The following is a 26,398-nucleotide window of genomic DNA, read 5'->3' as shown; positions in this document are numbered from 1 at the left end:
TCTTCCTCCTCCCAGGAGACCCTGGTGGGGCAGAGCCAGGCTGCAAATCCCTTGCAAGGCCCAACCATCTTGGGTGGGAATCCTGAAGGAATGCCTCTCTCTTCTCCTCCCTCTGGGGCTCAGCCACGAGGACAGTGTCTGGGATCTCTGGAAGATTCCTTTCTATGTGCCCCAAGGGAGAGAGGGTTTTGGAGGAAGGACTTCAGGAGGCCAGGCTCTCCGCCTCCACCCAAGGAAGCTGTGTGGACTTCTGGCCACGGGTCTTCCCCTGTCATCTTGTCAGGCCTTCTGGGAGGTCGATCCAGCTGTCAGGATGGCCCTGCCTGCTGGCCAAAGAACCACACGGAAACTGAAGCCACAGCCAGCAGACTGTGGGAAGCAGGAAGCTCTCAGTGCTTCATCCTGCTTTGAAAGGCGGCCCACGCGTGCTTCCAGGACATTTGGCCCCCAAGCCCCTCCCACCACTGTCCCCCCTTCTGAGGAAGCCCAGAGCCAGGGGCTAATTGAGAACATTTTCAGTAGTGCCATTTGGAGCTCAAAAGAAAGCTTGGTGGGGTGCCTGGGCGGCACCCCTGGGTCAGCTGAGCATTGGGCTCTTGATTTGGGCTCAGGTCATGACCTCGGGGTTGGGAGATGGAGCCCTGAGTCGGGCTCCAAGTCGAGTATGAAGATTCTCTCTCCCTTTGCCCCTCCCCTCCTAAAAATAAAGAGAAAAGAGAGAAAAAGCAAGCAAGCAAACAAGCTGACCCCACGCCGTAAGGTCATATATTTATACCCTCATATATTTATGATTGTGCTAATACACAGCCCTATCAGCCTGTGCTACCTCCTGCTTCACTGACCTTTCAAGCCCCAGTCCCCAGGATACAGCTCTAAGAGTCAAAAATGTGTCTGGAACCAGAGTAGCTCACCGTCCTGCATCCGCGCTCCCAGCCACTCAGTGAACTCGTCTATGCATCCTGCAGCCTCTGTGTGGGCAACCAGTGGACCATGGTGGCACCCTTACCCACACACACTCGCACACGCACACATGGCAGGGGGAGACATCCATTTGCCAGAGACGGTCCAGGAACTGCCAACAAACGCATCTAAAAACTGGGATCCAGCACCCGAGGCCATCGGGCAGAAAGTGGGGCTCTAGGCTCTGCCTCGAGATTCACCGCCATCCGGCAAAGCCAGCCCGAGGGCATGGAGTGGTGGCCTTTCCGGAAGGTGCCCTGGCTTCCATTTCTTCCTTGCTTGCGTAGTGTGCGTGTGGGACTGAGAGGAGCCTAGGGGCTCGCTCCTTTGAGTCTGCAAAGTTCTGGGACTGCAAGGACCCCGTGTCGATGCCCAGCGGAGCAGCTCCCTCCACCTGGCTGTGGTTCTCCATGAACCGCTTTCCAGCAGGTTACCCTGATGAGGATAACACCGGCTGGTCCCCAGACAGACAACTGGTGGGGATCAAAACCAAAGCCTGCCCAATATGTAATGAAGCCCAGCTTGGGTTCACCGTCTCCCTCCTCCCTGCTCCCCCACACATGCGGGACTCGGGACTCCGGTGAAGGAGGGGGTGCACGCTCCAGGTCAACAGTGCCTTTCAGCAGCCTCACCCGGCTGCCTTGGTGCCTCCAGCTGGGGCCGGGGTGCTTGAATTCTGTTCACCCTCCAAAGCCCCATCCTGAGCTTTGCCTCTTTCAGGCTTCCCCAGTTGTACCTAGGAGTGACCACCCTGCAGGTCTGCACTGGCTCAGCCTGCCCTGACTGGCCTGTGCTCAGGCACAGCTGAGGAGCTGGGGCAGAGACCAGCCTGTTTCCTCCTGTGGCAGGGTACACCGTCACGTCGGTCATGTCCTCCAGGCAGGGGTGGGTGTACGTGGCAGGAGCACCCCGGTTCAACCACACGGGCAAAGCCATCCTGTTCACCATGCACAACAACAGGAGTCTCACCATCCACCAGGCCCTGCGGGGTGAGCAGGTAATGAAGGGGGAGTCTGGGGGTGGAGGTAGGTGCCGTGGGAGGGCATACACAGCGGGGAGGCGGGGAGGCTGGGCTGGTGGGGACTCCGGAGTGGAGTGGAGTGACTCCAGTCGGGGTGTGGGGGGTGCATACCAGCCTTGGAGCTGGACTATCCCTTCTCCAGAAAGCCAGGCCCTGGTCCTTGCTACAGCAAGGAGAACCTCTGAGAGCTTGCTTATCTCCATTTCGTGGACCTCTTGTTTCTGGGGCCAGACCTTTGTCCCCGACAGCCAGCTTCTCTCCATTCATGTAAAGGGTTCAGGTTAGAGGCAGGATCTCGGCTGTGGCTCCCCAGCTCGGGCTGCCAGGGCCCCCAGGCATCCTGAGGGACTGTCACGTTCCTCAAGCCACCTTCACGCTGCCAGCAGTGGGAGCAACTGCAGCATCCCCCCCCCCCACCCCGCCCCGGCCCCGCTGCAATGAGGCCCCCTGGGTTCACGGGCACACCAGCTTCTTTCCTGTCCCTGGAATGGGAACAATGCAGAAGGCTAGAGCCGCCAGCACCACCCCCCGGCCCCGCCCGGGCCGCATGGGAACCGCACTGTGTTGCTCAGAGTCCCGTGTTGGATGGTCATGCGTGCCAGTTGTGAAGCTAGGATAGGAGCACTGGTGGTGGGAAGATCAGAGAACAGGGTTCTGATCCAAGTCATTCCAACAGCCGAGGGAGACAGTGGTCCCAAGAAGCCACGTAGCTTTTCCAAAGTGATCCGGTGGATTCAAGGCTGGGTCAGATTTAGAACCGAGGACTCTTGGTGTGGCTCTGCTTCATGCTACCTCCTGACCCCTGACAACCCCAAAGCCAGCACGCGTGTGTGCGCACATACACACACACACACACACACATACACATACACACACACACACACCCCTCCTGGCTGCACTCAGCATCCACAGCATCCCGGGCCTGACCTGAGCCCTAGCCAGGCCTGCACCACCATCCCCAGCTCACCCTCGGCTCTGCGGAGAACTGTCCCCCCAGGAACAGCCCTGTCCCCTGCATCTTTTACTGCCCTTGGCCTGTCACCATGAGGACAAGCTCCTCGCTGGGTCTAACCTAAATCCCTCTGGCTCAGGCAGCCACGGTTCCTCTTCCCGCCTCAAGGTTCACTGGCAGCCCAGGGCATGGCTCCGTCCCCCGGCCTCCATCCTGCCTGCCCACACTCTGCCCAGGGCCGGCTCTTTCGGGAATCCAGGGCTAGACCTTGAGAGCTGGAGGGAATTTGCTGATGAATTTATGACATTTTTACTGCCCGGTTCCGCCTCCAACATCCGAACGAGAAACCGCAGTGCTGAAGGCAGCTAAATTAAGTGGATTCCAAATCACCGTGACCCACATAGCTGAGGCTACATATTTAGACAAAAGTCTCCCTTCCCTGCTCCCTTATTTGCTCTGTCTGCCTCTTAATTACTTTACAGAGGGGATAGCTCTTCCCTCCCCCACCCCTTGTTGAGATCTCCATTCTCCTCTCTTCTGTATTTCTCTCTTGCTTCTCAGTTAAAAGCTCTTAATACTTGAAGATAGATTGCTCCTCAAAGCACTCTGAGCCAGGAGGCGGCGGGGGAGGGAGTGTCACGGGCTCGGGTGTCAGACTGGAGTCTCAACCCAGTTTGGCTGTGGCCAACCTTCTGACCTTGGGCGAGTGATTTCGGTTCATTCCCTGTAAAATGAGGAGGGTGATCTCTCCTAAGGTAGCAAGAGGCTCACATGAGCCAACTGAGGCTATAAAGCATGTCACACAGGGTCTGTCCATGCAAAGAGCTCCTTCATCCTTCCCAAGTGACCCATTGGTTCAATACATATTGATTATATGTATTATATTATTATCATACTCAGGTGTGGAGGGGACACAGCACTCTCTGTAGGGGGAAGCGGGTGCTGGTGTGGGGCGGGGGGGGGCAGATGGAGGAGGGGTACCCATTGCAGGCAGGGCAGGGCAGGGCGAGAGTCTAACAGGAAGTGAGCTGAGGATGTTAGACATTATCCAGGAGGGAGAAGAGGAGAGGAGTGCAGACAAGAGCAAAGTATGTACAGAGGGAAGCCTGGAAGCCAGCCAGAGCCTGGGGCTTTTGGAGAAATCACTGGGAATGTCAGGAGAGAGTGTGGGAGCTTGGGGGTGTGGGAGGACACAGAGGTTGGATAGGGAGGGAGGCGGGTCCATCAGAGTCCATCAGAGCAGAATGTGGACTTCCCCGTGCACCCCCTCTGAAAGCAAGGCAGTGGTGTGGTCAGCTGCTAGAAGCCACTCTGGCTGCCCAGGAAGGGGGGCAGGCTGGAGGGTGAGGCAGGGGGTCCTCCGCCAGGTGCCTCACCCGGAGAAGAGGCAGCAGAGGAGGGAAGTAGGACGTGTTTGGCGTGGACCAGGCAGGGCTTGCTGGGAGACTGTGCGTGGGAGAGGGGGTGGTGGAGCCAGGGAGGACTCTCAGGTTTCAGACTAAGTGGGTGTCACCCTCATTGAAATGGGGGCCACAGGCACCCAAGCGGGGAGGGGAACAAAGTGGGTGCTCAAATGCTGAAAAGAAACCATAATCCCCCATCCCAGGTGCTAATCCCAGAGTTATTTGTAACATTAAAAATTGAAACAAGGGGGATCCCTGGGTGGCTCAGCGGTTTGGTGCCTGCCTTCGGCCCAGGGTGTGATCCTAGAGTTCCAGGATCGAGTCCCACATCGGGCTCCCTGCATGGAGCCTGCTTCTCCTCTGTCTGAGTCTCTGCCTCTCTCTCTCTCTCTCTCTCTGTGACTTTCATGAATAAATAAATAAAATCTTTAAAAAAAATTGAAACAAGCCAAATGTCCCACAAGAGGATTGGTTATACACATGCAGCATATGCGTGATTAGAATATTATAGAACCACCAGTGATCATATTGGAGGAAAAAATATAACACATCATGGAGAAATTGCTCGTGATCTATTGTTTGATTTAAAAATAGTATATAAAAAATAAATAAATAAATAAATAAATAAATATATATATATATATATATATATATATATATATATATAAATCGTATATAGGGACACCTGGGTGGCTCAGTGGTTGAGCGTCTGCCTCTGGCTCAGGTCATGATCCCAGGGTCCTGAGATCCAGTCCCACATCGGGCTCCCCACAGGGAGTCTGCTTCTCCCTCTGCCTATGTCTCTGCCTTTCTCTCTGTGTTTCTCATGGATAAATAAATAAAATGTTAAAAAATAAAATAAAATAAATCATATATAAGCTATATATATACACTGTATATATTAAATTGTGTAATTATATGTATATGTATTATACATATAAAATAAAATAAATCATATACATATAAAATATAAATATAAATACATATAAAATCATATAAGGAGGGCAGCCCTGGTGGCTCAGCGGGTTTAGCGCCGCCTCCAGCCCAGGCCGTGATCCCAGAGACCCGGGATTGAGTTCCACATCAGGCTCCCTGCATGGAGCCTGCTCCTCCCTCCGCCTGTGTCTCTGCCTCTCTCTCTCTGTCTCTATTAATAAATAAATAAAATGCTTAGAAAATAAATAAATAAATAAATAAATAAATAAATAAATAAATAAATAAATAAAATCATATAAGTATAAAATAAAATAAATCATATATAAGCTATATATATACACTATATATATTAAATTGTATATTTAATTAATGTATATGTATTATACATATAAAATAAAATAAATCATATACATATACATATAAAATATAAATATAAATACATATAAAATCATATACATATAAAATAAATCATATATAAGCTATATATATACACTGTATATATTAAATTGTATATATTTAATTATATGTATATGTAAATTGTATATTAAATTATATGTGTATATATGTATATATATATACACTGTGATCCCAGGTTATAAAAATAAAACCATATATGCACACGCAAACCAGCCACACACACCCTGGACAAAACAGACTGAACAAAAATGCACTAAAATGTTCGTGGGAGTTATAATTGGATGTTGGGACAAAGAGTGACTTTTATTTTCTTCTTTATACCTTTTTCTTATCTTGTTCATTTTTGCCATCATACTGGCTTACAAACAGAACCAATGGCAATCAATACAATTAACCAATGGAAAGAAGGAAGCAGGAGCTTGGGGGGCGGTGGATGATAGGAGAAAAGACTGCAGGGTGGGACCAGGTGAAATGAGTGAGTCAAAAAAAAAAAAAAAAAGAAAAGAAAACAGGTGAGTCAAAAAAAAGAAAAAGAAAACAGGTGAGTCCACGCCACGGTGGGGAGAGGAGGCGAGAGGGAGAAGACCCTTCCTTTGTTCACCCCGGTTCCGGGAGGAAGGCTGTCCCCAGCTCCCGGGACAGCACAGCCCACCCCCCACTTGTGCTGCAGATAGGCTCCTACTATGGGAGTGAGATCACCTCGGTGGACATCGACAGCGACGGGGTGACCGATGTCCTGCTGGTGGGCGCCCCCATGTACTTCAGCGAGGGCCGAGAGCGGGGCCGGGTGTACGTCTACAACCTGAGACAGGTACTGCTGGGGTCCCCCCAGGCACCTGGGCCCTGCCCTCACTGGGCACAGGTGGGGGAACTGGGCCACCTGCCGAGCCAGGCTGGGGAGAGCAGGACCCTCCTCTGTTGCTGCCACCACGGGGCTCAGGTAGCCAGAGAGAGGATTCCCAGGGGGAAATGGGGGTGGGAGGGACAGGGGGCTGCGGGCAGGGGGGACCTGTCCTTGAGCACCCTTGCCTGTCCCCCTGAGCCTTTTCCCACCCGTGTTTTGCAGAACCGGTTTGTTTACAACGGGACGCTGGAGGATTCCCACGGCTACCAGAACGCCCGATTCGGGGCGTGCATCGCCGCGGTCCGGGACCTCAATCAAGATTCCTACAGCGACGTGGTGGTGGGAGCACCCCTGGAGGACAACCACGGAGGAGCCATCTACGTCTTCCACGGCTTCCAGGCCAGCATCCTAAAGACGCCGAAGCAGGTGAGGCTCCCTGGCAAGCGGCTGGGGCTGCCCGAGTCCTGGTCACCCGGGAGGCCGTGTGCTCCTGCAGGAAGGGACTCCAGTCTGTCCCAGCCCTGCTGACCTCAGGTCGGGATTTCCAAATGGGAGCTTTTGTCTTCAGGACGGCCCCATCACTCCTGTCGGCAGCCTGCTTACCTGTGTCCCCCCTGCGACAGCAAAGCCCCCTCCCTGGGGACCCGGACCTCACTCCCCCAGCACGTCCAAGCAGGCCGTGGACCGAGAGTGGGAATTCCCACGTGGGCTTGCTCCTCCCTGGAAACCTTGCTCCCCTCGAGAAGCACCCATCTCAGGTCCCGTGCCCCCAGGGTCATCATTTTGGCCTACGTATTTTCTTACTAAGGTGGCCCACTACGTGTGGTCAGAGGTGCCGGGACTTGACGGCAGGTGACATGACGGAGCAGGAGAGGGCATAGCTTTGGGCTGGGGACGATTCCTGATGGTTCTATGTGGGCTCTCTCTGATGCTCCCAATCCTGGCTTCCTTGAGGGCCGCCTTGCCCCGCCCTGTGCTAACAGCACCCACACCTGGCTCTCTCTTCCCGCTCCCTGCAGAGAATCGCGGCCTCTGACCTGGCTCCTGGTCTCCAGTATTTTGGCTGCAGCATCCATGGGCAACTGGACCTCAATGAGGATGGGCTCGTCGACCTGGCGGTGGGCGCCCTGGGCAACGCTGTGATTTTGTGGTTGGTTCTCCTGCTTCTCTTGGCTCTCGGGCTCTTCTGGGGGTCATGATGGACACCGGGTTGTTGTTGTTTTAAGATTTTATTTTTTTATTCATGAGAGACACAGAGACAGAGAGGCAGAGACACAGGTAGAGGGAGAAGCAGGCGTCCTGCAGGGTAGCCCTATGAAGGACTCGATCCCAGGACTCCAGGATCACGCCCCGAGCTGAGGGCAGACACTCAACCACTGAGCCACCCAGGCGCCCCATCGCATTTTTCATACAACTTAAAAAAGGCATTACACAGAGGTATCCTACAACTTCACAGGGACAGTAAAAAAGTGGACCTGCCCTCAGTCATCAAAAATATTACAGCCTTAGCCCAGGGAGATGTCTTAGCCCAGGTTCCCTAGGAAACAGAGCCCTAGACTAGAGCTCATGAGTAATGCTTCCCAAGTGACCTCATCCCAGAGGCAGAAGTAGGGACCAAGGACCCTGGAGCAGAAAAGAGGAGCAATGGGAGTGGGGGGGCATCACTGAACCAGTTAGCACCTGCTGCTCATTCATGGGATCTCCAGTGAGGCAGGATGCACCTCTGCTTCTTGCAACAGACCATTATAGGGGTGGAAAGAGTGTAGTGTATCTTGTGGGGGGGGGTCCTCATATCCCCTTGTATCCTCTGTTTGCCATGGCCAGAGCATCGGCTGCCCCACACCCCCGGGGGGGTGTCCCCTGGCCCTCTAAAGGCGGCCCTGGGGGTGAAGGTCTGCTCCGCATATGGGGGCTCATGAATCTTTGGGGGTGGCAGCAGCAGCAAGAGCAGCTTGGGCGGTAAAGGTATTCACTGGGTTGGTTCCAGCCAGGAAACAAGAACAGATGACCAAGACCCAGGGTAGGAGGTAGACCTGACCTAGCAGGTGCGTAGGGTGACACACAAACTGAGTGCTTTACGGGAAACAAGACACACACACACCCCCCAAGAGAGCCAGTCTGGTGGAAAGGACCCAGTCCAGCTCTAGCTTTTGAGGTCTAAACCTAAGTGCTATGTTCCTAGGGCTGAAATTGTGAGCTGGAACCTTCTGGGAAGACTGTGCAATCAAACCCCACAGACCTCAAACTGCCCCATTAGGATTCTCGGGGCTGCTTTTCTTCTTTTTTATTCTTTCTTTTTATGTGAGTATAGGTGATGTACATGTTCCATTAATCTCAGGTGTACAACATAGTGATTCGGCAAGTTTATAGGTTATGCTGTGCTCGCCACAGCGTAGCTCCCATCCCTCACCATCCCCTATTACAGTGTCAGTGGCTGTATTCCTTACGGGGTGTCTTTCATCCCCATGACTCCCACATTCCGCAGCTGGAAGCCTGTACCTCCCACTCCTCTTTCCTCCCCTTCCTTCCCCCCAGCCCACCCATTTTGCCCAGCCCCCCAGCCCCTCCCCTCTGGTAACCTTCCCTTTGTTCTCTGTATTTCTAGGTCTGATTCTGTTTTTGTTTGTTTATTCGTTTGTTTTGGTTTTTAGATTTTTTTAGGGTTTTTTTTTTTTTTTTTTTTTTTTTTTTAGATTTTTCGCATATAAGTGAAATCACCCAGTATTTGTCCGTCTCTGTCCGGCTTATTTCACTTAGCTCATACCCTTCTAGGTCCATCCACGTTGTCACAAACTGGGCAGCTTTGCAAACCCTCATAGCCCAGGCTTTACCCAGACCACATAAAACGGAGTTTCTAGGGAAAGGGCCCGGGCAGGAGTAAGCTTGAAAGAATCCCCAAGTGTTTGTCTCTCGTGGGCAGCCACGTTTGAAAGGCACTGGTGTAAGCTAGGATGTTTACACAGCACTCCACACTGTCAAAGGGCTCCTCTCACTGACCTCCTTTGATTCCCACATCCCCCCAGAGAGATCATGGGACCTGCCCAAGGTCCCTGGGGAACCAGTAGAGCCAAGACTCAAGCCACCCCAGCCACTGCACAGCACAGGGGGGAGCCCCCAGCCCCCTTAAGCTAGGAGCAGAGCATCAGCACAGATAATCGTGCAAAAATTCAGAAACATCTAAATCACACTACACTCACCTCTTTTTATATAAATGCATGGTGTGGAGATGCAGGACACTTCCTTCTCTGATTATGTTTTTCTTAGGCCGATAGAAGACTAAATTTGCTTTTCCATGACTGCCCCTAGGGTAGTGTCCAGTGGAGACGTGGGGAATCTCTGGAACAGGGAGTGGCTCTCCACTTTGGCTGCACGTGGCAATCACCTGGGAGCTTTAACTCCTTGCTCTTCAAAGTTTGGTCCCAGACCAACAGCAACAGCATCGTGGAGGACTTACTAGAAATGTGGAATCCGTGTGGGCCTGTGGGGGGTCAGGATCTACATGTTAAAGATCCACCCCCACCCCACCCCTGCAGTTGTGCAAACATTAAAATTCAAGAAGCACTGCTTTCAGACATGTTGATGCCAATTCTGATCGGATTTGCCCTGGAGGGCAAACTGGGCATCAGGATTCTTTTAAAACTCTCCAGAGTATTCTAATGAATTTCCAGGGATGGGGTGAGGACACCCGAGGCAGTCAGTGTGGTCTGCAGCAAGTACAACCGCTAGGAGATGATGAAGGGCGGCTCTGGGGCTACGTGCCTGCCCTCCACCTGCCCGTCACTTTTTTTGCCCAATATTTTGACATCTGGGGCCCTGTCTGCCCTCTGCCAAAGGTGTACAGATTCATTTCCGTCTGCTGCCCCACATCTCCCCCCTTCCCTCTCCTTGGGTTCCAGGGGTGGCCGAGTACCCCAACCCCCAGCCAAGTGTTCTTCTGCTCCAGGTCCCGTCCGGTGGTTCAGATCAATGCCAGCCTCCACTTTGAGCCGTCCAAGATCAACATCTTCCACAGGGATTGCAAACGCAGCGGCAGGGACGCCACCTGCCTGGCCGCCTTCCTCTGCTTCACACCCATTTTCCTGGCACCCCATTTCGAGAAGGACACAGTCGGTAAACCAGGCTCCTCCCTACTCTCCACTTCCTACCTCCTGCTGCCAGCCCCAGTCTCCCCTGTGGACTTTGGGATTGCTCTGCTTCAAAACCTGGGCTTTCACTGAAATGGTTTTCAAGTGCCAGGTCACCCCTTGAGCCACCTTGATGACCTAATTCCAAGGAGCCAAGAAGGAGATACCATGCCAGGGCGAGAGTGGCAGTCTGCAGCAGTGACCAACAAGGGAGAGGCCGGGGGAAGAAGGAAATAGTTGGGGTGCACAATTTGGATTCAGAACAGGGACCTGGAAGCAGCGAAGCAAAGAGGGGCATCCTGGATGCAGAGAATCTGAGTCCTGAGAGGGAGCAGGAACCAAGAGGGTCAGACAGACGAAGGCCCCAGGTGCAGTGGTCACCGTGCAGAGTGGGTATGCGTCTGCGGCAGGGCATTTCCTGCTGAGGACCATCACTTCCAGCCAGGGCGGCAGCCAGACACCTGCTCACGGCCGCCCTGGGCCCACTTGGCCCCACAAAGTAGTGGCTGTGGGTTCTGGGACCGCACTGGGCCCTGGGAAGCCAATTGGGATTTCTGAAAGCTTCTTAGCCAAGGAGCAGGGCCCACCAGAAGGATGGGGTGGGGTGGGGGAGAGGTCAGGGGACAGCTGTGCTCCTCTTTCAACGTTTATCTGTAAAAGGAAAAAGGTCAAGAACCTGGCACACGCAGGCTGGCTGGGGCACACGTGAGGAGACGAAGGCTTTCCTGGATTTAGTAAAAGATCAATCTCATTAAAGGCTGCAGGCCTTAAACCCCGGAACGGGGTCTTAGGTTTGAGAAGCTGCCAGCAGGGGCTCGTGGGGTGGGGACTGCCGCCTGCAGAGGCTCTGACCCAGGCCTGACAGGATCCCGGAGGCCAGGGCAAAACCTGGAAGGTGGAGAGAGAGCTGGGGGGTGTCCAGGACTCCAGCAGGGACTCAAAGGAGCGCAACAGCCTGGCCCCTCGTCCTGCCTCCTCTTCTACCTCGTTCATTTCTCCTGCGTTTCTTCCTTTTTCTCTTTCCCTTTGCTATCAGCCCCCCTCTTCATCCCACCTCCTTTCGCCTCTCTTCTCCTTGGTTCCTTCTTTTTCTCCTTTCTCAGTGCTTCCCTTGATCCCTGCATGGGAGTTTCCCACCCACACCAGGCCTCCCGAGGGGAGAAGAGCAGCTCTGCCCGGGCCAGGCTAGAGGGCTTCCTGGAGGAGGCTGGCTTTCAGGAGGCTCTCTTAAAAGACAGGTGGAACTGTGGCTCCACCTCCATGGTTTTGCCCTCTCCCTCCTGCAGGCATCAGGTACAATGCTACCATGGATGAGAGGCGGTACACGCCGCGGGCCCACCTGGATGAGGGCGGCGACCGGTACACCAACAGAGCTGTCCTGCTCTCCTCCGGCCAGGAGCACTGTGAGCGGATCAGCTTCCATGTCCTGGTGAGCCTGACGCCCGGCAGCCCCGCCGGCAGGGACACAGCTCAGACAGGAAGGGGACACAGAGCTGGAGGAGGGGCTGCCACGGGGGAGGCAGAGAGCTCAGCTGGCGCCAGGCCGGTTCCAAGCCCCCAGCAGGCCTCGGGAGGCGAGCCAGTGTGCGGTGTCCTGGACCTTGGCCGCCCCATATTCATGCCCTGGAACAAAGGCCACTAGAACATACTGCCTGTCACCTTGTGGTACCCTCTGCGAAATCCCTTCTTCCCCCAACCTCTCTGACGCCCTTTGTGTCTTTAGCGGGGGAGGAAATCTGGGGAGGAAGGTGGGCTCCGTGAGGTTGCACAGAGGGAACAGGGGTCAGCCTGCAAAGACCGTGGCTGGAGGGAATGGAAGCAGGCATTGGCTGAAGATGAGGACCAGGCAAGATGGGCCCATGGTGGGGGCGGACAGGGAGGAGGAACCCAGAGTGGGCAGCCTGGGAGAGGTAGAGAACCCACAGTGGCCCGGTGTCTGGTTTTGCAAATAAGGAAGAAGATGAAGAGTCGGCCCCATAGAAGCTCCAGATCCCTATGCCACCGCTCCAGCCTTGGAGACGCAAGCAGGGGGCACTCAGAGCCCACCTGACCCCTGTAGTTCAAAGGCCAGAAGTCAGAAAGATGAGCAGATGTGGGAAGTCCTCACGTCTGTTAACATGTGGTCGCCTCTGATGGTTGGTGTACTGATTCTCAAGGTGTGGTCCCCCGGACCAGCAGCAGCCCCGGCACAGGGGACCTTGTTAGCAACACAGGTGTTCAAGCCCCAGGCCAGACCCACCGAATCCGAGATTCTGGAGGTGGGCTCAGGCCTCAGTGCGTCGCTGGGCCCGCCTGGGGATTCTGATGCGAGCCCAAGCTGGGGAGAGCCACGGCCTGGATACAGAGAAGCCAGTGGCATCAGGATTTGGGTTCCACCTGGGAGACTTTGTAGGCATCTCTAAGCGTCCCCTTCTTGACCATCTACACCTGGGCGCATCGGAACAGCCTGTTTTATCCACACATTTGTTCATTCATTGAGTCCTCACACCCCTGAAGCCGTGTCACGGCGCTGGGGCTGTGCCAGGAGCTTCTGAAGGAGGGGGTGAGACCAGCATACAGAGGCCATTGGAATTGGCCAGGGTGTGCACATGGGGTAGGGGGCACCTGGCTCCCCGGAGGCCGAGGCACTAGGGGTCGGGTGCCAGGCCTTGAAGGCTCAGCGGGAGGAGGGCCTGCTGCACCTCCCGCCACCTGGCACGCTCCTCTACCCTGGACTCATCCTGAGGCCGACGGGGAGGCTGCCCTCCCGCCTCAGGGAGCAGAAGTTTTCTCAGCGTCCTGGCCCAGGAACAGGTGCTCCACGCACCCTCACCCCGTCCCATCTCCTCCTCAGGACACTGCCGACTACGTGAAGCCGGTGACCTTCTGGGTGGAGTACTCCCTGGAGGACCCCGACCATGGCCCGGTGCTGGACGACGGCTGGCCCACCACCCTCCGAGTCTCGGTACATCCCGGGGGCACATGACCCAGGCGCTCAGTACCCTCAGCCCCCACCCGCTCCCCGAAGCCCAGATCCAGAGTGCACCCCCGAGTCCCCTGCAGCACCCTCCCCTCTCCTGCCCTTCGAACCCACAGCACGACCCCTTCCCTCCTCCTTTGTCAACGAGGTCGAGGACCCGCCTGTCTGGCCAGCATAGGGTGAGCCCTGGACGGGTCCTGGAGGATCACAGACCCAGAAGCGCCCATGGGTCTCAACCACCCGCCTCCCCCATGGACGGGTGAGGGCCCTGGAGGCCAGAGCCTGCTCTGCAGCTCTGCTCCAGCCTCTCGACCACGGGCCCCAATCCCCGGCTCTGGGGACGTCAGAACTTTCTGGTATCGAACACTCATGTGCTCCTCCCGCCGACAGCCCCACTCGAAGGAAAGAGCACGGCTTAGTTCTGTCCGAACTGTGCAGGGGGAGCAGGTGAAGTTTGTGAACCGTTCCTGGACTTTAAGGAGCAGCACGGCTCCTGGAGATCCCCTCTGCTCCCATCCACCCCCCCACCCCGCCTTCCCTGACACCATCCCCCCTCCGACTCCACCACCCAGCCCTCCTCGACCCTCACCTCTTCCCTCTTTTCTCCTGCTTCTGCATCACAAACATATCAGAGAGGTTGTCGAATGTTCGAGAAGGGGTGGGGAGCGGACTGGCAAAGCCAGAGTCCTCGGTGAGCCGGTGCGCTGCGTCCCCCCTGTTTTCCCCACCGCCGTAATTACAGAGCCACGACAGCAAACCCGTGGGAAGCTGCCACTCGGTCTACGAGCGAGCGTGTCGAAGCCCATGATTCGGATTAACGCGCGGGGCTGGCTCTGCCCAACGCTGCTGGAAGCTGTGCCAGCCGGCAGGAGGGCCGTAGGCAGGACCAAGACGGCAGTGAGCTCAGAGGAGCCGTAACTGAGCAATCAGATGCTCATGCCAGGGCGGGAGGGCTTCCTGGAGAGGGTGACTTTCGGTTGGACCTCAAGGAATAGGCCAGGCCCAGCTCTGCGGGCGTGGGCAGAGTGGCCTTTTACTCCAGGGGCGTTGACGTTGTAAGTAAGGGATAGAAGTGAGAAGGGCAGGCTGAAGGGATGCGTGAAGAGAACATTCAGGAGGAAGAACCTGCATCATATTATTGAGAGCTGCAAGGAACAGCTAAATTTCTAAAATCCTATTAATCTGGATTTCTAGCGAATTAGAAACATTCTGCCCAGCGCTCGTTGACAGATTCCTTTTTTTTTTTTTTTTTTAATTTTATTTACTTACTCATGAGAGACATAGAGAGGCAGAGACCTAGGCAGAGGGAGAAGCAGGCTCCATACAGGGAGCCCGACACGGGACTTGATCCCGGGACCCCGGGTCACGCCCTGGGCCCAAGGCAGGCGCTAAACCACTGAGCCACCCAGGGATCCCCCTCGTCGACAGATTCCTATGTAGCTGCTCAAGCGCTGCGGTATCTCACCTCCAGGGGGAATGAGCTGTTCCGTATAATTGAGTGCAGCAATTGTTTATCACATTAATTATTCCTTTTAATCAACCAGATGGAAATGTTTCTGAAGGTTATAGTACAGTTTTCATCCCTTTTTTTTTTTAAAGGTTTTATTTATTAGAGAGAAAGAGAGAAAGAGAGAAAGAGAGAGAGAGAGAGCACGAGCCAGGGGAGCAGGAGAGGCAGGAGAAGCAGGCTCGCCGCTGAGCAGGGAGCCCTTATGGGGCTCCATCCCAGGACCCCGGGATCATGACCTGAGCTGAAGGCAGATGCTTAACTGACTGAGCCGCCCAGGCACCCCTAATGCAGGGGTTTTTTTAAAAGATTTTGCTTATTTATTCATAAGAGACAGAGAGAGAGAGAGAGAGAGAGAGGCAGAGACACAGGCAGAGGGAGAAGCAGGCTCCATGCAGGGAGACTGATGTGGGACTCGATCCCGGATCCTGGGATCACATCCTGGGCCAAAGGTGGACGCTCAACTGCTGAGCCACCCCGGAGTCCCAGTTTTCTCCCTTTTTAAGCAGGAGGCTGGGTGGGGGTGGGGTATCTTATCAGAGACTCGCAGTCGCGGGGGAACATGGGTGCTGGGGTTCAGTGAAGCCCTTCGGGGCCACCATGGGCCTTCCCACTATGTCCCTTCGCCGGAAGGCCTCACTCCATCCGCTCTGGCTGCGCTGCTTCTCTGGGGGCTGCCGCGTGCCTGCTTCCAGCTGCAAATCGGCCAAGCGATGGGGAAGCCATGGGCCGCGTGGGGATCTCATGAGACTGAGGAGTTCCCCTTCGAGAAGAGTCCATGGATTTCAGATCTGTGAGGGCTTCTTCCCCCTGCCCTGGCTTTTGGCTATGTCCTCGGGAGGGACAGTTGTACTCCTCAGCTCCAGACCCGAACACCCAACCGCTTGCTGACCACTTTGCCCTGGAAAGACCACAAGTGCTTCAAAGTCATGGTGCCCCAGAACTGACTCAACATAACCCTTGTGTTTCCAAATGGATGGTGCTGCCACCCTTCCAGATGCTAAGGAAGGAACCCGTCCAATGTCCTGGGCCTTGGGCCCTGTAGCTCTGATGAACTCCAGGTCCTAGCTCTGATGAACCCCACCGCTGGTGCGCCCCTAACCTGTTGTCTGCTCTCCACACCCAGGACCCTTCCAATGCCATCATCATCTCTTGCAGCCTCCTCAGTGGGCTCCCTGACTCTAGCCTTGATCCCTCCAGTTCACGCACCCACAGCAGCCACAGGGAGCCTTCAGTATGCAGGGCTGATAGGATACTCCCCTGTCTGCAGCAGTCAGTGCTTCCCATCAGCTCCAAGGCACTCCCCAAGGCTCTGTAAGAACCCACCCCACCCATCTCTCCATCCTCTCCACCCCAAAATACAGCAACACTTAGACCACCCATCATTTCCCAAACTCGCCATGCTGCTTCATGCCTCAGGACCTTTGCACAGGCTCATCCTTCCGTTCGACTTCCCTGTTCCTCTGGTCACGCAGCTAACGTGGTCATCCTTCAGAACTCCGACCTACGACTGTCTCTTCCCTGAAGGCTTCTCTGACCACGTACAGGCCAAAGTGACTGTTTCCTCCCTCTGCCTCTCCTATTCCTCATACAGATTTCTAAGATTTTTTTGCACATTTCACACTCTGATTATTTATTCGCGTACCAATCTTCCCCATGAGCTGAGAGCAGAAGCTATGTCTTCCTCCTCCGGCACCCCCACTACCTAAGACCTTGCCCCCAGCACAGCTGATCTGTAAACGTGGACTGCAATCGCCCTGCTGGGGGGTGGCTACCAGCTGAAGGAGGAAGAGAGTTGAGAACTGAAAGGGACCCGGGAGAAGCTGAGTTTTAACCATGTTTTAAAGAAGGGAGTTTTCTCTGCAAAAGCATGAGGAACAGCAGGGTGGTGTCTGTGAGGAGGGCAGAGAAGACAAAGCCCATGTCTAGGATGGTGTGCTGAGGGGGTGAGGGATGGCCGGCAGCAGAGGGGCCACCCAGCCACCCCTCCCTGGCTTTCCCTGGCCCAGGTGCCCTTCTGGAACGGCTGCAACGAGGACGAGCACTGTGTCCCTGACCTCTTGCTGGATGCCCGCAGTGACCTGCCCACAGCCATGTGAGTCGGCTCCTCCCTGCCCCCACCCTGACTCCTTTCCCTCTCTGCTAGTAGATCTGGGGCTCCCAGGGCCCCCGATTACTTCCTGCAGGTCGTTCTTATAGGCAGCATGGATCAAATACTGAACTTGGACCCTGGGTCTAGCCCAGGCTCTGCCTCTTTATCCCTGTGTGACTTCGGGCATGTCTGGGCCTTTCCTTTCTGGGCCTCAGTTACTTCCTCTGCAAAATGAAAAGGACTCATCTATCCAACCTCCTCAAATTTTGCTTAGGAAAAGGAATCCTTTCTTTGGAGTCTTTAGTACCAAACAGATGAAAGGTGGAGACCAGGACCTGTGATCCTGGATGCTCATCCCCCAAGCCCCCAGCTGGGTGACCTGTACAGCCCATTGTGGACTGCTTGAGCTCAAGGCGAAGGAGGCTAGCAGAGGATTAGCAGGGTGCCCACGAGCTCCCTGATCCCAGAAGGAAGAAAAAAAAAAGTAGCACACAAGGAAAAATCATGAAAAATGTTCTATTTTCAGTTTACATCATTTATTTTCAAATAATCCATGCTCTACTTTTACCCAACCATGAGGTGATTAGATAGAAGACGTATACAATAAATAGAAATAGCACATGCAAACTGTGTAGAAGGGTGGAGAAGCGAATGGTCAAGCCATCTAGGCTACTCATCAAGATTGTCTCTGCGTTGAGCCCTGAGCTTCCTGGTAGCCAGAGCCAAAAGGGAAACATGCTGAGTAGAGAGGTGACACATGAGTAGTGAGATCTGGCCCTGCACACCCCCTGCCCCCCCGTTCCACCTGCCTGGCCCCTCGGGGCCTCTGTCCCGCAGGGAGTACTGCCAGCGAGTGCTGAGGAAGCCCGTGCAGGACTGCTCCACATACACCCTGTCCTTTGACACCACGGTTTTCATCATCGAGAGCACTCGCCGAAGGGTCGCAGTGGAGGCCATGCTGGAGAACAGGGGCGAGAATGCCTATAGCACCGTCCTAAATATTTCGCAGTCAACCAACCTGCAGTTTGCCAGCTTGATCCAGAAGGTAAGACCTTGGTGACCTGCCGGGCCTGCCTGAGTCCAGCCAAGGGCCTGGCTGGCTGCGCAGTAAAATCACCCTGGGAGGAGGGGGTTACAAATACCCGCAGCCAGGCTTCTCCTCGAGGTTCCAGTGGATCTGGTGCCAGGTGGGGCCTGCAGCAGGAGCCTCTAAGGTGGCCTGGGTAACGTCAGTGTGCAGCCAGGGTGCAGAACCACCGGTAGATGAGGGCCTGAGCCCTTCAGGATTGTGGGGAGGAATGTCCTTCAGCCTGTTAGGGACACAGACGAGTAGGCGTGCACACACACACACACACACACACACCCCACGTGTGCGCACCAGCTCGTTCACACCCTCTGCCTACAGTTCATCCTTCAGACTTTCTCGAAAGGGCCCTTCTAACAAGATCCAGGAAAGGTTATTCCCCACTTTAAAATTTCCTATCATGCCCTGTTGCTCTCACAACAAATTCCAGACTGTTGTGGTGTTCAAGGCCCGTCCTGATGCCCCGTCCATCACCTGCCCCCTGTGCCCTCACCCCTGCACCCTCAGCCCCCCCCAGCCACAGCTGTTTCCCAGCACCCCGGCCTTCGCATTGAGGCCCTTCCCACCAAGGTCCCTCCTGTCCGGCAAACTCCTGTGCCGTCTTGGTTCCCATCTTACAGAGGAGGAGACTGAGGCACAGAGAGGTGCGAAGGGGCCTACGAGCGGCAGAGTGGGGTTCCTACTCAGCGGCTGCTTCCTGAGCCAGCACTTCATGGCAGTTAGGCCTCATGTCACGTGCTCTGCAGTGGCCTCCTGAAGCCCCAGCAGGCCGCACAGGCTCCTCCAGCCCCACGCAGCACGCCCCCCACCCAGCACAGCCCTATGTGTGCTCCAAGAAAACACAGTGCCTCATGCTGGCCTGTTGTAACCCCGAAACCCGCGGGGCACAAGCACGGAGAAGCCCCTAAGACACGGTGATTGAGTAAACCCAGGACATCGCCGTCATGTGTGGGTGCTGGAGGTTCCCAGGTCCTTGCAGACACCGTCTCCACCCTCAGGGATCTCAGAGCATCAACACGGAGCCCAGAGTGCAGGGTGGCACGGGTGCAGGGGCCCCTCTGTCCTCACGTGCCCCGCAGAACTGCCACCAGGCCTTCCCTCTAGCAGGCCCAGGGCTGGGCCCCACCACCAAGCTCCCCACAGCCCTGAGTGAAGATGCGGAGCCCATGTGATGTTTGCATCTAGATTGGTTTTTTTTTTTAATTTTTAAAAGATTTTTATGTATTTATTCATGAGAAACACAGAGAGAGAGGCAGAGACACAGGCAGAGGGAGAAGCAGGCTCCCTGCGGGAAGCCTGATGTGGAACTAGATCCCCGGACCCTGAGATCATGCCCTGAGTTGAAGGCAGATGCCACCCAAGTGCCCCTGAATTGGGGTGTTTAAGGGAAACCGAACCCCAAGCCTACATCCACCTTTCACTGCTTCCTTGGCCCAGACTTTACAGTGCTGAGCCTGTTCATAAGCCCAGGGGCAGGAATCCTGGGATTTCATCTCTGTGGCACAGAAGGGCTTTGGGAACTGAGGGAGGCAAAGAGAAGAGGACAGTGTGTTCCATAAAGTGCTGCACACACACACACACACACACACACGGCAGGTGGTGCAGAGGGGTAACGGGCAGCTTGGCTCCTTCACAGGATGCCGCCCATTCAGCCCCAGCCCAGGAGCTGCTCCCAGCTGGGAGATGAGAACTCCTCTCTCCAGTTTGCCCCTCTGCACCCCATCTGTCCAAGGGGAGCTCTAGTGGAGGAAGCAGCCCCCCAGCCAGATACAAATGCATTAGTCTGATCACGTGCACTTTGTACACACACGCGCACACACACGCGGAAGCATCCGGACCTACCTGTATCTCCGAGGAAATGCACGTGTTCCTCACGCACGCAGCCGGGCACAGGTGCACACACGTGCCTTCATGCAGACCCGCACATGCAGAGTCGACGCAGACCTGCCTTTCCATCCACACGGGCACGTGCATGCCCAACGAGACACACAGGCATGTGGCCAGCCAGCGCCCAAGGGTGCAGAGCGCATTAGGGACAGAGCTTCATCCTACTGAGTGATTACGCTGTTCTGGGTGTTGCCAGGCACCGCGTCACAGGCATTGTGCCACCTAATGCTCACAGCAACTAAAGGAGGTCGGCACTCCCATCCCCATTTCACAGATAAGCCAGATGAAACCCAGGCCGATGCCGCGTAGGCACCCAGCAGCGGCAAGCTGAGTGCTGTGTGACAGTCCCTCCCTAGGTCCGGTGCGGAGCGGCCCCGGGCCAGCCCAGCGGAGCCCCAGCTCGGAGCCACGCCACCCCTGTCTCCAGGGCCCCTGTGGTCCCAGCTCCCTTGCGAGGGCCCGTGCTACAGTGTCAGTACAGGTGGCAGGGACGGCACAGGTGGCCCCCAGACCTGGGTCCCTGGTCCACCAACTGCTGCCCCCGGTGCCCCCCTCCCGCCCCCAGGACGACTCAGACGGCAGCATCGAGTGCGTGAACGAGGAGAGGAGACTCCACAAGAAAGTCTGCAATGTCAGCTACCCCTTCTTCCGGGCCAAGGCCAAGGTTGAGGCTGGGGACGGTGTTTGGGCGGGACCAGGGTGGGTCCTGGGAGGCACTGGGGATGCCAGAGAAATGGAAGTGAACAGAGGGGAGACGGAGGAGGGATGGAGAAGCCTGCACATGGCTTTGAAGTATCTTAGTTTTCTCTCCCGGGAAATGGCATTCAGATGACCCAAGGCGCCTGCCCACCTCCAGAGAGCATCCAGGCCCCTTCACCGGTGGAGGGGAGGGTACCCGGGGGGGGCACCCCTCCCACCCACCCACCGCTCTCCCACCACCTCTTGGCCAATTATCCCTGCTGCCCTTTATCCTAACACATTTTTTCCAAGTCTGGCCTCCGTCATCCTGCTGAGTGCAGGGGGAGAGATTGGGAGAAACATGACCATTCCGTGAGCGCTCATCACGTGCTTCAAAGTGCAAGTGGAAAGTGGGTAGAAGGTGTGAGGGGAGAAGCTAATTCTCCAGGAAGGAGAATCTCCAAAGCCCAGACTCCAGGTCGTGGGCCCTAGGCCCATCACCGCTGGGCAGTGGGCAGCCACTGAAGGTTCTGGAGCAAGAGAAGACCCTACTGAGACCAGGCTGCTTGGAGAGCAGGGATCGGACAGACAGAGGGGGGCTTGAGGCAAGAGCCAGTCAGAGCAGCAGCGTGTTCCCAGGACCAGGGTGTGCAAGGCTGGGGGAAGGGAGAGGGGGACGAGAGCAGGGGCGGGGAGAGGTGGGCTGGCCATGCCCAGACGCACACCCAGCCCCCCCCACCAGCCTCCCAGGCGCTCCAGCCCCCCAGAACCCTGCCACTGGACCTCTTCCTTGCAGGTGGCTTTCCGGCTAGATTTTGAGTTCAGCAAATCCGTCTTCCTGCACCATCTGGAGATCCGGCTCACCGCTGGCAGGTCAGGGCCTCGCCTTCTCCTTCTCCCCAACCTTCCCCCCACCCCTGCTCGCTGCTTCTCCCACCTTGCTCTGCTGCTAGCAACTGCACCCCCCTGCGCCCAGTGGAATCACCACCAGGCCATCCCTCCCTGCCCCAACCCGGGACGGTCCCCCCCATTAGTCCCCAAGTGTGCATGCACCTGCTGCATTTCTGTGGCAGCTCAGATATGAATAATAATACCCTTACCTTTATTTTTAAATGATTTTATTTATTTATTCATAAGAGACACACAAAGACACAGGCAGAGGGAGAAGCAGGCTCCATGCAGGGAGCCTGATGTAGGACTCGATCCCGGGACCCCAGGATCACGTTCTGAGCCGAGCGCAGATGCTCAACCGTTGAGCCACCCGGGCGTCCCATACCCTTACCTTTAAATAGCGATTTCTATGGCACCTATTTTTACAACCTCCAGTTCTAGAGCACCGTGGATAAATGGTCAGGCCTCACAGCAGCCCCTGAAGATAGGCAAAGCAGGGCTTATCCTCACAGAGTAGGGGAAGGAAGGTCTTTTCATTTTTTAAAAAACTTTTATGTATTTATTCATGAGAGACACACAGAGAGGCAGAGACAGAGGGGGAAGCAGGCTCCCTGCAGGGACCCTGATGCGGGACTCGATCCCAGGATCCCGGGACCACGCCCTGAGGTAAAGGCGGACGCTCAACCACTGAGCCACCCAGGTGCCCCAAGGAAGGTCTTCTAAAATGGAAAAATGTCCTAGAAGAGAGAAGTCCGGGCAGAAAGAACACTGGAGAAGGAGGAGAGGAGCCAGTGCTCTGCTCCCAGTTGCACTATTTACACGCTGTGTGTCGGTGGGAAGTTGACCCAACCTTTCTGAGCCATCCTTTTCTCACCTGTACGCTGGGAGGTGGGGGGAGCAAGCCCCGCTCTGTCCGGATGAAGGTGCTGCAGTGAGGCCGTCCAGGGTGCGGGCTCAGCTGCGGGAGCCGCTGACCGCTCCACGTGGCTCTCCTTGCAGTGACAGTGATGAGGAGGAGAGCACCAAGGAAGACAACACGGCCCTCCTGCGCTTCCACCTCAAATATGAGGCTGATGTCCTCTTCACCAGGTGGGCAGGGGGGTGCCCAGGACCCCAGGCTGGGGGATGCCCAAGAGAAGTGAGGCCTAATATGCAGCTCCCTATGGGGGGCTCTAATAGGACCCGAGGTCTCAAGGGCCGGGCTCCAGTGTCCAGTGACTACGACACGGAGCTGGTGTGTCCCTGAGGGGTCTGGGAGTGCAGCCCCAGCCATGCAGGGCGGGTGGTATCAAAATAGCCGCAGGGGAGACACAGACTTGGCCTCCAGGGCACTCCCGCCAGGGACAAAGAGGGAGGCCCAGGGCCCCCCTGGGAGGTGTCCGCCCCCAGGGCAGGCAATCGGTGGGGGTGTGGTCGGAGAGGATTTTAAAATAGTAATATTTTACTATTAGTAAAATAGTAAAATACTATTTTACTATTTAATATCTTACTAAATAATACTATTTTACTGTTTAATACCCTACTAAAAGTCCATCTGCTTTTCATTATCACCACCTTGCACCAGCAGCTCTATACAGTGAAAGTGAGAAAATGCTTCTCCCCTCGAGGCAAACTGCTCCCACCTCCCCTCCCCATCCTGGGCCGCTGACCCCCAGCCTGTCCCCTGGGGGCTCCCAGGCGGTTGGAGGAGGCAGGGCAGCAACCACACAGAAAGCCAGCTCAGGCCTTCCCATGCCACGGCTGGGGGCAAGTTCATGCACCAAAGAGACCATGTCCCTGGGCAGAGGGGCCGGGGCAGGGCTAGCAAACAACGGGCTCTCTGGTCCCTGCCCGTCTGCAGGAGGCAGGTCGCTACTTGATCTCAGCTGTAATCCTGCGGAGGCTCCGAATCCTCCCTGACACAGCCCTCCTGTCCGTGCACACAGGAGGAAAGCTCTTTTTTGTGGTCTAGGGGAGCCAGGCACATGCCCACACCCTCTTAAATGCACTTACCCAACTGGCCAAGGCCGACTGGGCTCACGGCGGCCCTGTCCTCTGTCCTCGCAGGAGCAGCAGCCTGAGCCACTACGAGGTCAAGCCCAACAGCTCACTGGAGATGTACGATGGCATCGGGCCTCCCTTCAGCTGCGTCTTCAAGGTAAGGTTGGCAGAGGGGACAAGAGCCGAGGAGCCCCCATTTGGGAGGGGAGGAGTCTGAAGTCATTGCTAGTGCCTGGGGTTCGGCCCCGGCCCTGCTTGCTACCCACTCACTGTGTGATTTTAGGCAAGTTCCTTCTCCTCTCTGAGGCTTTCAGTCCTCATCTAGAAAATAATGGGGGACACCTGGAGGGCACAGTGGGTAAGCATCCCACTCTTGGTTTACACTCAGGCCACAACCTCAAGGTCGTGAGATCTAGCCCTGCATCAGGCTCTGTGGTCAGCGGGGAGTCTGCTTGAGGTTCTCTCTCTCTTTCCCTCTGCCCCTCTCCCCCTACTCAAATAAAAATCAATAAATCTTACAAAAAATAAAAGAAAAGGGCAGCCTGGGTGGCTCAGCGGCGTAGCACCGCCTTCAGCCCAGGATGTGATCCTGGAGACCCGGGATCGAGTCCCGCGCCGGGCTCCCTGCATGGAGCCTGCTTCTCCCTCTGCCTGTGTCTCTGCCTCTCTCTCTCTTTCTCTGTGTGTGTGTCTTCCATGAATAAATAAATAAATAAATAAATAAATAAATAAATAAATCTTTTTTAAAAAAGAGAGAGAAGAAAAGTAAAAAGAAAAAAGAGCTGGACTGAGAGATGTATCAGTGAAGTTTAGGTGTGGCTGCATAGAATTTAAAAAATATAAAAAATGGTGGTCTAAATGGGCCAGGGTCTGTTCTTTCCGTAAAAGAAGTCCACGCTGGCAGCTTCACAAAGTCATTCAGGATTGGGTCTTCCATCCTTTGCACCATCCTCGACGCGTGGCTCCCAGCCTCTCAAGTTCACCTCATGGTCCAAAAGAGCTGCAGCTCCAGCCATCACGTTCTCATCCCGGGAAGGAGGAAGCAGAGAAGAGCAAGCCCCTCCCTGCTAAAGAAGCTCCTTGGCAGTTCCTCAGTCTACCAGTTACCTCGGGAGGCTGGGAAACGTGGCTTTCCCCTCTGTCTCCGTGCAAGGAAGGAGCGAGAAGGAGAATGAGGAGGCAGTCGAGCAGTCCGCCCCGTGGGTCGCACCGGCTCCTGCCCCCTGAACCCTGCGTGAGAGCTGGGGGCAGGCTGACGCTGGGAACTGCGCTTCAGATACAGTGCAGTTGGGAGGCTGGTCCAGCAGGGGTTTAGCCACTGCCAGAGGCCACACAGCTCGGACACGGTCGCGGTCCTGGGCATGTCGCAGCCCCTCTGATTCCAGAGCCCTGCTGCTCCGACACCAGACGGGTCACAGCTAGAATGTGCACCCCCACTTGCTCGCCAGTTAGAGCCTTCATTAATTCATGATTCTCCCTCATGATCAACTCATTGCTCTCAGCATCTCCGCCCTGACCGCAGCCCAAGGTGGTTCAGCCAAGGGAAAATGACGTGACCTTGCTCCCCAGCCTCATGGCTCCACTGGCTTGTCCTCAACCTCCAGGAACTCGGCCCCTTCAGCACTTTCATGCAACTTTGTCCGTGCGGCCCACCCCCCACGCACCCCCGCCCCACTGTGATTCCACAGAGCTTTAGAGCTCCTACAAGAAATATGCCCCCAGGGGGCACGAAGGGGCCTGCTTCCCAGGCCTGGCTGTGGGGATCACCCCCATGGACCTCATCCTCCCCCTTCCGACCACCCCCCCTCCCGCAGCTGCTGGGAGTACTGACTCCTCCCCTCTCTGGCCACAGATCCAAAACTTGGGCTTGTTCCCCATCCATGGGGTGATGATGAAGATCACCGTCCCCATCGCCACCAGGGGGGGCAACCGCCTGCTGATGCTGAGGGACTTCCTCACTGACCAGGTACCAGGGCCCTAGGGAACCTGCTTAAGGGAGGGGACCAGTTGGAGAGAGACTGCCCCCCAGGTGTGTCCCCACGTGCTCAGACCTCAGCTCCTCCTGCCAGGACCAGGGCCAGCAGGGCCTTCCCGGGGAAGAGAAGAGAAAAAACCATCTCTGGGATGCTGGGTTGTGCTGGTGCTGGGGGTGAGGCCGGTTGCACGTGGCCCTTGTGCAGGTGAACACATCCTGTAACATCTGGGGAAACAGCACCGAGTACCGGCACACCCCGATGGAGGAAGACCTGACCCGGGCCCCACAGCTGGTGAGTGTCCTGCGCGCCCCCCCTCTCCGTATCCGGTGGCACTAGAGCTGCCCAGAGCACAGGGTGCCCAGCCTTGAACCCAGAGGAAACAGGATGGAGAAAAGACACATCTTGCTCTTCATGAGCTCACCATCTCGGAAGACACGTGAGAGTGAGTGCCAAAGAAGCCAGGGGACGAGGCTGTGACAGGTGTGTCAAGAGAGTGACAGCAGAGCAGATGACCTCCAGTAAGGGAACAGGGATAGTGAAATGACACCTGTGCCTTAAAAGGCCAGCAGGATACGGAGGAGAGAGGGAAGGGAAGCCCCGCCGGAGCGAGGTGACAGAGCCCAGGACCTACATGGCTTGCATTGGACACACTGACCCCATCAGCTGGGTCCTCCCTGTCCCCAGAGA

The 26,398-nt window shown here is 55.8% G+C and overlaps 1 protein-coding gene across 3 annotated transcripts in view; it reads left to right on the top strand.

The window, feature by feature from the left end:
• The window catches only part of ITGA11 (integrin subunit alpha 11), a 113,873-nt gene that overhangs the window by 80,254 nt on the left and 7,221 nt on the right, over positions 1 to 26,398 (top strand). For all 3 annotated transcript variants that reach the window (XM_025472354.3, XM_035708701.2, XM_035708700.2), the window contains 15 exons: positions 1,809 to 1,957; positions 6,360 to 6,500; positions 6,756 to 6,959; positions 7,553 to 7,683; positions 10,477 to 10,643; positions 11,944 to 12,086; positions 13,491 to 13,601; positions 17,133 to 17,218; positions 18,053 to 18,260; positions 20,752 to 20,850; positions 21,661 to 21,737; positions 22,755 to 22,844; positions 23,802 to 23,892; positions 25,588 to 25,701; positions 25,916 to 26,002. In XM_025472354.3, coding sequence (XP_025328139.1) covers positions 1,809 to 1,957; positions 6,360 to 6,500; positions 6,756 to 6,959; positions 7,553 to 7,683; positions 10,477 to 10,643; positions 11,944 to 12,086; positions 13,491 to 13,601; positions 17,133 to 17,218; positions 18,053 to 18,260; positions 20,752 to 20,850; positions 21,661 to 21,737; positions 22,755 to 22,844; positions 23,802 to 23,892; positions 25,588 to 25,701; positions 25,916 to 26,002 — 1,898 coding nt within the window. The remainder of the gene's footprint in view (positions 1 to 1,808; positions 1,958 to 6,359; positions 6,501 to 6,755; positions 6,960 to 7,552; positions 7,684 to 10,476; positions 10,644 to 11,943; positions 12,087 to 13,490; positions 13,602 to 17,132; positions 17,219 to 18,052; positions 18,261 to 20,751; positions 20,851 to 21,660; positions 21,738 to 22,754; positions 22,845 to 23,801; positions 23,893 to 25,587; positions 25,702 to 25,915; positions 26,003 to 26,398) is intronic.

The sequence above is a fragment of the Canis lupus genome, chromosome 30 (assembly GCF_003254725.2).
Source record: "Canis lupus dingo isolate Sandy chromosome 30, ASM325472v2, whole genome shotgun sequence".
In the NCBI taxonomy this organism is placed as follows: Eukaryota; Metazoa; Chordata; class Mammalia; order Carnivora; family Canidae; genus Canis; species Canis lupus.
Note: the sequence above shows the minus strand (reverse complement) of the source record. Positions and strands in the feature narration are given on the sequence as shown.